At 38.0% G+C, this 12,566-nt stretch overlaps 1 protein-coding gene across 1 annotated transcript in view; it reads right to left on the reverse strand.

Annotated features, from left to right (window-relative positions):
• Positions 1–12,566, reverse strand: part of UBE3C (ubiquitin protein ligase E3C) — a 168,930-nt gene that overhangs the window by 47,718 nt on the left and 108,646 nt on the right. The window contains exons 17-18 of the mRNA XM_007054110.4: positions 11,049–11,181; positions 3,636–3,883 (exon numbers count right to left, since the gene is read on the reverse strand). Coding sequence (XP_007054172.1) covers positions 3,636–3,883; positions 11,049–11,181 — 381 coding nt within the window. The remainder of the gene's footprint in view (positions 1–3,635; positions 3,884–11,048; positions 11,182–12,566) is intronic.

The raw sequence follows: 12,566 nt of genomic DNA on the forward strand, positions 1-12,566 counted from the left end.
CATAATACTGGCAGGTACTGAATAGTAAGGCCGTGCCTTATCTTTCTGTTTAATGAATCAGCTCTCTAAACATGCCAGTAAAAATGTGTCTCTGCACCTGGGTAGAGCTAATTATTAAATAACACTGTCACTTCATACCTTATGCAAACATACTGCAAATACAACAATAATCTATGCCTTCAAAATGTTAAATGATATATTCTCTGATTTCAAAGGGCAAAAACAAAACACTTGTTCTGATAGAGCTCTTTCTAAACAAAGGACAGCATCAGTTTTTCTTTGTGACTTCTCATGCCCTTATGTTAATATTTAAGATGCAATCACAGAAGTGCTGTTAACTGATAATAAATAAAATTAAGGGTCCAATATTGCAATCAGTTTGTGGAAAAATAGTTCCAATAAATACAAGCATCTCCCAGCCCTGTCTGCTCCCAGATCAACTCCAACTTCTTTTGGAGCTCCAAGAGGCACCTTTTGAGCCCTCAAAAGAAGAGACTGCAGGCAGCTTTTAAACAATTGTGATTCCTCCCACCCTCCAGCCCCCAACAAACTTATAGTTGCTGGGCTCTGCAGACCAGGGAGAGAACGAAGTCATGAATCTACAGGCAGGTCAGACCTACAATATTTTCCATAGTTCAGGGCTATTTGGATGTGAGGTTTGGCTTCGGCCCACTCCTAATTATAGTGTGTCCTTCAAAAATGGATATGTTGCTTTAATGCAAATGGCTGATTTGGAGTCTTCCCTGTTTCACAAGTCTTCATGTAGTGATCATTTGGATATTCTAAAGGTGGAGGGTTGCCCAAATTAATTTTTAGACCAGAATTCCATTCTTTTGCTATTTTTAAGAGGGCACTGTTGGGTTAAAAACAAATGTTTAAAAAAATGTTCTTACTTGCATTAATGATGTCGTTTATTAAAACTGGACCATTGTTCCAAAAGTTTACTTTTCACAGAATTTTTGCATTTTTCTAACCCGTTTTTAGTCCATGTATAATAATTTTTTTTATTCTTATGCACTGAATTATTTTTCTTCCAAAAAACCTGCTTCCACAGAACTTTAAAAAAAAAATCATACCAACATTTCTGTGAGATAATCAATGGCATAAAACTTTGTTTTCTTCAGTCCTAAATTTTGGACCAATTGACCTGGCAGTGGTGTAACTTCCCTACTCTGCTCACATACATTGCAAGTGGGGGCTCAACTCACCACCCCTTGTACACTTGTGGTTTTGTGCACACTCACTCCTGTGCACACATTTTTCCAGCATCTGGATAGTCTCACGAAGTAGAGAAGGACTAAAAATACAGAATCCATCTGAATGCATGATGAAAGTTTTCCTTTAAACTCAAATATGGAGAGTAAAATTTTCAAAATCTGAGACTTCAGAGCCTTAATCTCATTGAAAGTCAATGGGAGTTTTGCACCAGTCCCAAAATTACTTTTGAAAATCGGATACTAGGTGCCTTTAAAAATTTACCCAGAGTTTTACCAATTAAAACAATAGCAATCATTGCTATGTTTATGGTTGAAATACAAATGCTCAAAGTTACTGGTTAGAAGTCCCTGGCCTTAAAGAATGTTAACAAGAACTATACTCAATGCTCTTTGTAACGCACTCTCAATACCAGAGCTGGCCAGAAAACAGCAACAAATTTTAGCAGAAGTCATAGTGAAATTAAGCTCCCATTTCTCATTAAACTTTCATTTTCATTACCAGCTAGCTACATTCAGCAGTAATTTATTGTAGTTTGGCTTTCCACAGCATCAAAATCCAAAGCCTCCAAAATATGGTACCAAAATTATAACACAGATGCACAGTAAATGATAAACTCAAACATTGTGAAAGTTACTGTATAAATAATACTCTTTATCAGCTCCCTTCTATGCTAAATTCTTCATGAACATCCTCATTACAACCAAACAACTGGCACCCAAAATTTTTCCCTTTTAAAAATAAAAATGAAGAAAGATTTTTCAGAGCTGTGTTGAGGATTAGCTATGGAATACTATTGCCAGTGCAAGACATACAGCTAAATTCCTGGAAAACGGCTCTTTACATTTCTCAATATATTGTAAAGGAAACATTTCCTTTCTTCTCCACCCTCTGAACTATCAACACAGTCAATACCTACACATGCAATTGGGTATCTATCTACTTCAGTTACTTAAAGTGTGGGCCAAAAACCAGAGAATTAAAATATTATTTCCTCTATAGTACGTGGCACTAAAATTTAACACATTATTTATTATTGGTAGTACTGTACCCCCAGACATGGACCAGGACTCCAGTGTGCTCAGAGCTGTACAAACCAAGAACGTAAGGACAGTCCCGACGCCCCCAAAAGCTTACAATCTAAGACAAGAGAAAATAAATGGATACAGACAGATGGGGGAGCACAAGGAAACAATGAGACAAAATTGGTCAGCATGATAGGCAGTGGTCTTAGAACACCAGCAGCCTAATTGATGTCAAGTTTTTTGAAGGCATCATAGAAAAGGAGAGTTTAGAGAAGGGATTTAAAGGAGGATAATGAGGTAGCTTTGTCATTGTTTACAGTGAGCTCCACCCAAGAAAGAAGCAGCATAGGAAAAAGCACAAAGGTACTTGCTTGAAAATTTAACAAGTGGAAAATGAAGACCGGCATCATCAGCCAATCAAAGGCAGGAGTCAACATCTCAATAACAAATGAGAAATGATATTTCAGGGTGGGGACCGGCTGCTAAGGGCCTTTAAGTGAAGATCTTTCCAACAGCATTCTGAATGGATATGAGGGGGGCAGGATTCCATTTGTCAAGGAGAAAATTAAGCTGCAGTAATTGAGATATGTGATGATGAGAGCCTGAATGAGAGTTTTAGCCTGGATTGATAGGGAAGGTTTGTATCTTAGAGATTTTATGCAGAAAGTGTCTGCAAGATTTAGTCTGGATGTGAGGACCTAGAGAGAGGTCCAAGTCAAATATGATGCCCAGGTTGGAATCCAATAATGAGTAGGAAAAGAAACTGAGAACGAGAACTTAACTCAGTATTACATTATGCACCTTTTCTGTATGGTATCATTAGGTCACATTGGTTAGAAATGATCAGAGCAACAGTTCTGAAATTTAGTAATGTGCCTCGTGTAACCAAAAACCTGCTAATTCCTGCAAATATTCATTTCACATAACTGGCATGATGAAAAAATATTTGCAGCCAAACTCTTGAGAATACTGTAGTTTCTAAAACCCTGATACACAATGACTTGTTCATGTGAGTACTTCCATTGGCTTCAATGAGACTAACCTCGTGGTTAAAGCTAAATATGTAATTCAAAGCTTGGCTGGATTGGGACTTAATGCCTCTAATTCTCTTCTCACTTCAACTGTGTAACTATCATTAACATTAATGAGAATTATGCAGGTGCATCAATAATCTAGCTATACAGCCAGTGAGTAAATAAAGTGGCAATATTATTTACATTACCCTTAAATAAAAATATTCCCTTCCCTCCAAACTGACAAAGAAAAACATTAAACTTCCCCAACTTACTCCTCCTTTCTTAAATTTACTTTTTTAAAAAAGCTTCCACTGTAAATTATCTTTTTACTCCTACTGTTATGTATTGTACAACAATAATTTTTTTTTAAAGTTTTCACCTTTCCAAGCATCCTTCCTAGGAAGTAATAGTGTCGGGCATAAGAATCTCCAACGAGCATCTGTGCAGCAGGGTTGGGGTAAAGAAGTCCTTCATTAGTGGTCTTAAAAAATCCCTGGTTAGGATTAAATCCTGATTTAAGCAGTTCATTCAGAAATTCTCTAAAAATTCCACCACCATCAATACCAGCTTCATCCAGGCCATGTGCGTTAAGTAAATGAACACGAATTCGCTTTTTCAGATCAGGTTCTGGGGGGAAAAAGTTGAGAAGAAAAGTCACATACAAGAACCTATACAAAGTTTGTTTCAGGGAAAAAAACACACACACACTACATTTAGATGTCAGTACAGATATATAAGCGTATTGTGCTGTTGCAGAAATCTATTATTGGCTTGAGTTTGAGATGGCTGCATTACTCAAAAGCGGGGAAGTAACTTATGAATAATACAGCTCATCCCAAATGAATCCTACGAAGACTTCATACCAAACCACCTGGCCACATATGCTGTTTATAAAACCTATTTTACAGAAAAACTATTGTACACAAGTTTTATAGAGTAACAGTGGTACCATTTCGGGTGTCTCTCCACCTGTCAACCGAGTCTCTTTTTGCATAATAAATTCAACTATATGGGCCTCAAAGGCAGGGAGAAATTATAGCAACCTCCATGAATTTTTTTAAATAGCTACTCTTTACAGAATAACGTTGGAAGTTTAAGACCCAATATCTTCCAATTTAGCAGGTTTAGAAACAAATGCTGTGTATCCCACTAGAAAATAGGACTGTCCAGCTCCTCCACTAGATAAAACATTTTTAGTCCAGATGCATGGTTCATGAAATACTGGATCTTAAATCTGTCACTAGTTCAAGGCTGAATATTATCCATCCTGCACCTTAGATCTTAGTCAGGGTTTTTTTGTTATTTTTTTTTTTAATTAAAATGGAAGGCTGCTGTTTGAAAGCTGCTCAGAGATTTGGAATATCAGCAGTCATCTCAGTGAGATGATTTATGAGACCAAGTCCAGTTGACAAAGTGAAAAAATATCACATAGTGTACACACACACACCCCGCTACCTGACAGGTGTGGTGTGTGAGTGATACTCACTGATCATGCCCCTTCAAACCTCCTTATCTGTACTCTTCAATACTCTTCACATTAAGTTCCTGATCCTGCTATTTGTTGCAGGTGGATAGACTGCTGTGCCCATATACAGCCCCAGTGAAGTCTTCACAAGACTAAATTGGGGCCTAAACCACCTCTCTTACTAGGAACACTTGAAAGCCAGTTGTAAAGAGCTAGATTTTTTTTCTTTCCTTTTTTAAAAGTCTGCCTGAAAGTTTTCTTTCTTCCAAAATTATTCCTACCCAAAGCAGAGGATGTGCATTATTCAGTCCAGGACCAACACAGGTGTAAGGTTTGACATTTCATAACATATAATGGTTGGAAACAGGAGATTTATTCCATTGCACTGGGTAGAGTTCTAATAGGATACATAACACTTGCTCCTAGGCCTGTCTAGATTATAGACCTTAAAAGTACAGGATTAACTAGGTATGTGTCAGAAGGATTTCTTACATTTCATTAGCTGTAATGAACTGTGGAAAGTTGGACTCAGGGTATTTAGGGAGCCAGGCTTTACAAGGGAGGGTACGAAATATAGTACCCATTATTTTTTCCTCTCTAAAACATTTCAGAAATCATATTTCTATAAAACGTGTAGCGTATATATGAAGCACAATCAAGCGGGAAGAAGGATATAAACTTTTTCATCAGCACTTGTTTGAGCCGACTCATGTCATTCTGTTGTTGATCAATGTGACCAATACCAAACAAATGCTGATAAAGCTTTATTCCATTGCAATACGTACTGTATATAGCACATCATATATGTAGGTAATATTCATGGGATAAATTGCGGTATCTTGTAATAAACGCCAGCTTTACATGCATTCTGCCCAATAGTCCATCCCACTGGAACTACTGTTAACATTCCAGTTCTCTGAGCAACTTCACTCTAGCTACTTAACAAAAAAAAAAAAAAAAATCCACTAGTCAGAAAAATGTTTTCTGCTTTCTCCCACTACAGAAGGCCCTCTTCCACAAAGTCATAGTGGCCTGAGACGTAGAATGGGCAGTGTTCAGCTTGGTACCAATGACAGCTGTAAGGTCCAATACCTTATGATGATTCAGAGACAGAAAAGGGTGGAGGAGAAAAAACAGTCCCAGTAAAACTTTCAGAAACTCAAACAATTCTAAAATAATTTTTCCACAACATATATGATGACATCTACAGTATACATGTAGGTGTGGTATGGGGTAAGGATTTTATCAACACTTGTTTGATTTGGCCTGCATTATTCATGACTTTGCCACTCATGATCTTGAGGTAGTCCTACTAATACATATAAGGGGTCTTTGTCTCCAAAATCTCAATTCCATTCCACTCCTATTTTTTTAAATGATCTAGACTGAGTAAGGTACCACTGAAGCATTACTTTATAATGATTCTCTTTTACTTGAGTGCATATGGAAAAACTGGCTGCCTTCTTCCAAAATCAATGCCCATTGCTCTTTTGTGATCTCTTTTTTTTTATTGATTACTCCTAAACCTCATCTATGTGCACTCAATCTTCCAGGTCCATTGTAATCAATTCAGTCTATGACCCTGAAACTATCCCTGTTACAGTTTCTAGGAATTTCTTCTTTTCTATACTGCTACATTATATCTGAACCAGACCGAATCTAACTAGAACTATTCCATGCAACTAGACTGACTCAAAAATAAACAATGAAAAAAAAAAAAAATATATATATATATATAAATAAATAAATAAAATGTTTATCACCCACTATAGCTGCTGTTGATTAAACCAGATTCCACATGTACAGCGTTTCGACTGAAACTGAACAGTATTTAAATGTATATATAGAGAGAGCACATTAAAAACATTTTCCTCCTCCTATTGCGAAAGGGGAAGGGAATGTGAGGTGGGGGGTGGAAAATAGTCTATAATAAGCATGTAAACAATTATTCTGTGTTTGGAATGTATCCACATCTGGCATGGAGGGGTCACCTCTAGGGGGTCAAAGGATAGTTCAAACTCCATGCTCATTCTGTGTCTTCAATGATATTACCAACAAGTGTGTCAATTGATAATACACGTGACAATAGTTTGGGGATAGTGACCCTTGTCCATCTGGAAATGGATGAGACCACCTATTTCATAAAGGTCAAACAGCCATCATCAGTAACCGCATCTGGTCACTTCTGATGTAGTAATCTGAGCTTGTAAATTAGAGGTGAAAAACTTCATACCATTACTAGAACCCCTTCAGTGTAAATGGCTTTTAGTCTGACACAAACGTCATACTGACGTTTGACACATACACAATGATCTTTAAAATGAAAACAGGTTATACATGTATTGAAGGGAAAGCAACAATAATATGAAGACTTACTTAGCCCTTTTATCCACAGAATTCAAACACTTTTTTAAAAAGTACATAAAGTAAGAGTGGAGCAAAGAGTGGGAAAAAAAGTCTGCAAATATTAGTTCAGATTCAAAAATAAAGTTTGGTTTGACTCTGTTCTTGAACCTTCTTGTTTGCATTCTGTGACCATAGGAGAACTGAAGCTTTAACAGAGCGAATTCTTGCAAAAAGCTACTTGAAGCTTGAATAAACAAGTACTTGCTGAAAGCAAATTTTAAATTGTTTGTAAAAATTCACAATTCATGCTATGTTGATTAGTTACGTAAGCTAGCTAGTCAGAAATAGCATTGTGACTTATGCAATAACCAACCCAGCGTGAATTGTGAATATTCATAACAAACTGTCTGAACAATTTGCAGACCAAAATTTATTTGCCGAAAAAAATTACAATTTTGAATAATGAAAAAACATTTGAAAATTTCATATTTTGTTTGCTTTCTTTTCCTGTTTGTAAAGTTCAATAATTTTTTAACCAACTACTCTCAGAACTCTAGTATCATCGCCATTTTTGCAAAGGCACACTGAAGTTACGTGACTTGCAGAAGGTCACATGCCTCTTGAGTATATGACAGCCATGGACAGAATTCAGGTCTCAACTACCAGTCCTGTGACTTATCCATTTTTAACCACCACCACACCAAAGGTTAATAAAATGCACACAAAAATATACAAGATAATTCGCCTTCTGTTCCTACAGCAAATACAATCAACAATTGGAGCACACATCAGATAATGCAGGAGTGCTTGTCGTATGTTGCCATATTGTATACCTCTTCTTAAAAACAGAGAGGATACACTACAGACCCAACCTTCAATACCACATTTTCCCTGAAGCAACTATAAATATCTAGTTACAGGAAAGAGTAACATTAGGACTATATTAAGGCAACCAACTGAAAACAGTAATTTAATAAAATACAGTATATTTCCCTTTCCTTTTAAGCATGAAAAAGATCTACCAAACAAGTCAGTGTTTAAGGAGATTAATTTAGTAGCTTTGAAGTTATAAAAGTTTAAATCTAGCAAGGCAGATCCGACCCCCCCCCCCCCCCGGAATACTTCAAATTTAGTAGAGTTTAAAACATTATGGGGTTGTGAAGCACTTTAGCTTTGCGTCTCTCTCACTTGTAGGTGCCAGAGATCTCAGAGTTCGGGATACCTTGACAGTCAGAGCTAACAGGTCAAAAGGATAGTTTTGTGTCATGGGATAGAATGCTGGGAGATCTAAGTTTTACTAATGGCTCGAACACATACCCTTTCTATCCCAATTTCTCCATCTGTAAAATGATGACACCACCTCACTATTTCACAGGGGGAATCATGTAGCTTAATTCAATACTTGATGTGCTTCCAGACCTTCAGATGGAAGATGACACATCAGAGCCAAGTAAAAAATTTTGTATTATAAAAATGCTTCAGCATTAATAATCTTAATTAATTAATCTTCATAATAAAGATTCTCTAAGTTAAAGAGAAGTCAAAGAAAACAGTTTCACTAGTTTAATTAAGTTAAAAAAAATTTGTTTGTTTTTTTAGACCAATGTGGGTAGGTTATAATAGCTAGCATTCAGTATCAGAATCAATGCACTGCATCTCAAACTTGGAAAAGTCAAACTCTGGACTTTTCAACTAGAAACAATCAAACTACTGAAGTGATTTTCCTCAAACTTTGATTGTTTTATAGAACCTACAGATACAATTTAAATCACATTTGAAGACTCTACGCAATGCATCTGAACTTCATATATATTTATATAAGAAATTCCAGTACATACTATTATTATTAATACAGTGTCAAACCTCTGGCCCAGGAGGCACTCGTAGCCCTCAAGGGCTACTGAGTTAAGAAGAAAACATGTATTTGATTGTGAATGGAAAATGTGTTCCGTGCAGTGTGCCTTGAACTTGTAAATTTAAATATTTGAATTAATCCCATCACTATGAGAAAGAGATAGAGGGTAACACTCCACAACTGCCTCCCCTGCCTCTTCGGTAACACTCCTCTTGTGAACTGGGAACATTCTGAGCAGTTGTCCCATCCCTGCTGCAATTACTCAGCAATTCCCCTGCTGGCCACCTGCTGCACTACAGGAGAAGGAAGAGAGTAGCTCAGAGTGCTCACTGCCTACTTACCTGCCAGGCTGTGGGAGCCCAAGCAAAAACAGTATAAGATGTTAACTGGCTCTGTCTGAGCCTAGAGAAGAGTCTAGCAAAGAACAGCTCCTGTCCCACATAGCCACCAAGGGTAACACACGAGAGGTGTAAAGCAGAAGCTGAAAACCAACAACCAGTTATGGCTCCCTGACTTTTTATTCTTGGGGACTACTCCAACTTGCACCAGCAGGCAATAGTCCCTTAGGGTCCTTACAGCAGCTGAGGACTGCCAGAGCACATGATATCCCAGCCACGCCCCTCTATGCCTCTTACATCAGTGGATGTGGGAAACGAGGTACAGCAGCAAGCTATGCCAGTTCTATACTAATTGAGGATTCCTCCAAGCCAAAGAAAATCCCCAGCAAGGAACTCATGAGGTAGTGGGGTGAAGCTGAAGCTGGTTCTTTTGCAGTGCTTTGGAAAGATATTAATAGAATCATATAAAAGTATGCCTACAAGGGACCTTGAGAGGTGATCTAGTTCAGCCCCCCTGCATTGATGCTGGAACAAGTATATCTGGACCATCCCTGACAGATGTTTGTCCAACCTGTTCTTAAAAACATCCAATGACAGATTCCACAACTTCCCTTGGAAGCCTATTCCAGAGCTTAACTATCCTTATAGATAGAAAGTTTTTCCTAATATCTAACTTAAACCTCTTTTGCTGTAGATTAAGCCCATTCCTTCTTCAGTGACATGGAGAACAATTGATCACTGAACCCCCTTTGCTCCCCCTTTTAAAGACAGGTACTATGTTTGCTCTTCTCTAGTCCTCTGGGACCTCATCTATCCTCCAGGTAATCGCTAATGGTTCCAAGATTACTTCAGCTAATTCCTTAAGTACCGTGGCACAAATATCATCAAATCCTACTGACCTGAGTACATAAAACTTATCTAAATATTCTTTCCCTATTCTGATTTGAGTTCCTTCCCCCTTTTTGTTAATATTAATTGTGCTTATCATTTTGTCACAATTAACCTTTTTTAAATGAAGAGTGAAGCAAAACATGCATTAACCACCTCAGCTCTCCTTTCCCCGTGAGTAGTGGACCTATACTTTACTTCATTTTTCTCTTGGTCCTAATGTATTTATAGAATCTCTTCTTATTGACTTATGTCCCTTGCTCAGGATTACTCATTTTGTGCCTTAAACTTTCTTCTTATATGCCAAAACTCCATATGTTTGGTGACGGCTTTCCACAAGTTAGGCCTCGTCTACTGTGGATTTTTAGCCACTGTTGCAACTACACGGGTGCACACCCCTATTGTAGACATTATTTGCACCAACATAGCAGGAACCAGTTCCCCTTAGCCCCATTCCTTTATAAGTCACACTATACCCAAGTAAGCTGTGTCTATGCTAGAAGTTTGAAACGGTTCAGTTAAAACTCATTGCAGACAAACAGCAAGGGAGAAAGCACAAAACAGGTTGTCAGAGAAACAGTCTTGTAAGGATGGAGATGGCACACAATGAATATTTAGTTTGAATGGGCTGAAGGCAAGAGATGTATTTGTCAAGGAGGTCAGAGAGGAGGAGGTAGCAATAATCAAGATGACAAACTTGAATGAGGATTTCATATGTGTGTGCGGACAGAGAGAACCTGGATTCTGGGGATGTTTGGTACTTCAGGGATAAGACGCTTCTTTTTTTAAAAAACCCAAACCTTCCAGTCGGGTAAAAGCAAATATATAATTATATGGTGAGATTTATACAACCAATCAATGTTATTTTTAGAATATTCTAGAACTTAAATGCAAACATACCATTTTCAGGGGAAAGTTTGTCATAAGCATCTTCATAAATATAATTTCTTCGGATAGTGACATTAATTCCATCCAGAAATGGACCATCTCCTTGAACTTCCTGTTTATCTGCATAGATCAGTCTTTGAAAGATCTGGTAAAAAGAGTAGAAAAAGAAATCAAATAATCATACTGAAATCTGCATTTTCAGTAAAGAGGGGTTACCACCTTATTAGTAACTATTGTTCTGCAACAGTTGCTTCTGTGCATTTGCAGGTATGCGATTCGGTGCCTCTAGTGGCCATTTATGGAACTGCATAACAAAGCTGTACCCGCTATGGGTGGGGGAAGAGCACTCTTGAGCTAAGACAACATAATGAGTTCCATCTACCTAATGGAGTGCACCCCGCACTCTCTGACCATCTCAGTTGCTTCTGCCTAGATGTCAAAATTCTGACATACAAAGAACTCCAAGGCAGAAGGGAAAGTGGTGAGTAGTCTGAATGTACAGAGGCAACTCTCAAAAAACAAGAGTTACTAGTAAGTAACCCTTCCTTGTTCAAGGGCCTCCTCACTTATAGGAGATTAGCAAGCAGTGTCCCCAACAGAGAATGGAAGGCAAGGAGTTAGAGGCAAAAATGAACTGTAGCACCACTTTACCAAACCGAGCATCAGAGCACGATGCCAAGTCCAATTAATAACACTTAGTGAAAGTGTGACCAGAACTCAGTGTTGCTGCTTGGCAAATCTCTACAATAGGAACCTGTCTCAAACAAGCTAGAGAGTCCGTCATAACCCTAATGGAGTGTGTTCTTAAAACAAGTGGTACCGGTTTTCTGGCTTAAGTATAACAATACTCACTACACCTCTTAATCCCGAGGGGAAAATTGTTTACTAAATGGTTCTGCCTTACACCTTTCCCCATGGCAACAATCAACGTTAGATTATTTTAAGGGCTTAGTCCTGTCCAGATAATAGCACAGGGCCCTTTTCATATCTAAGCAATATAAGATGGACTACCCTGGGTAAGCCTGGTTTCTGGAGAAGGAAACAGGGAGAGAGACATACTGCAACAGATGAAAGTCGATGCCACCTTCAGCAAAAACCTGAGTTAGATCTCAAAACAACTTTGTCTTTATGTACTACTGTAAATGTTAGAAAGGCCATCAAGCCACTGAGCTTGTTAACCCTCCTAGCAGAGGTAATATCTATTAAAAATGCTGTTTTGATAGACAGGTACCTATGGAAGCTTGAGACGGGGCTCACCGCGTAGAACTACCAACAGTTAAAACCCTGGTCAAATTCTTGGCCAGGAAGGTCCTTTTGTGCTGGGAAAGGCATTTACCATCTCTTAAGAAATCTGGAGACTGTAGGATGAAAGAATAAAGACCTGTCTAACAAAACAGTAAGAGGCAGAAACAGCAGCTTAATGAACCTTCAGGAAACTATGGCTAAACCTTGTGATTTGAAATACAAGAGATATTCAAACTGCTAGTTTCAGAGTAGCAGCCATGTTAGTCTGTATTCGCAAAAAGAAAA

This window comes from Chelonia mydas, chromosome 2, assembly GCF_015237465.2.
Source record: "Chelonia mydas isolate rCheMyd1 chromosome 2, rCheMyd1.pri.v2, whole genome shotgun sequence".
NCBI classification, from domain to species: Eukaryota; Metazoa; Chordata; order Testudines; family Cheloniidae; genus Chelonia; species Chelonia mydas.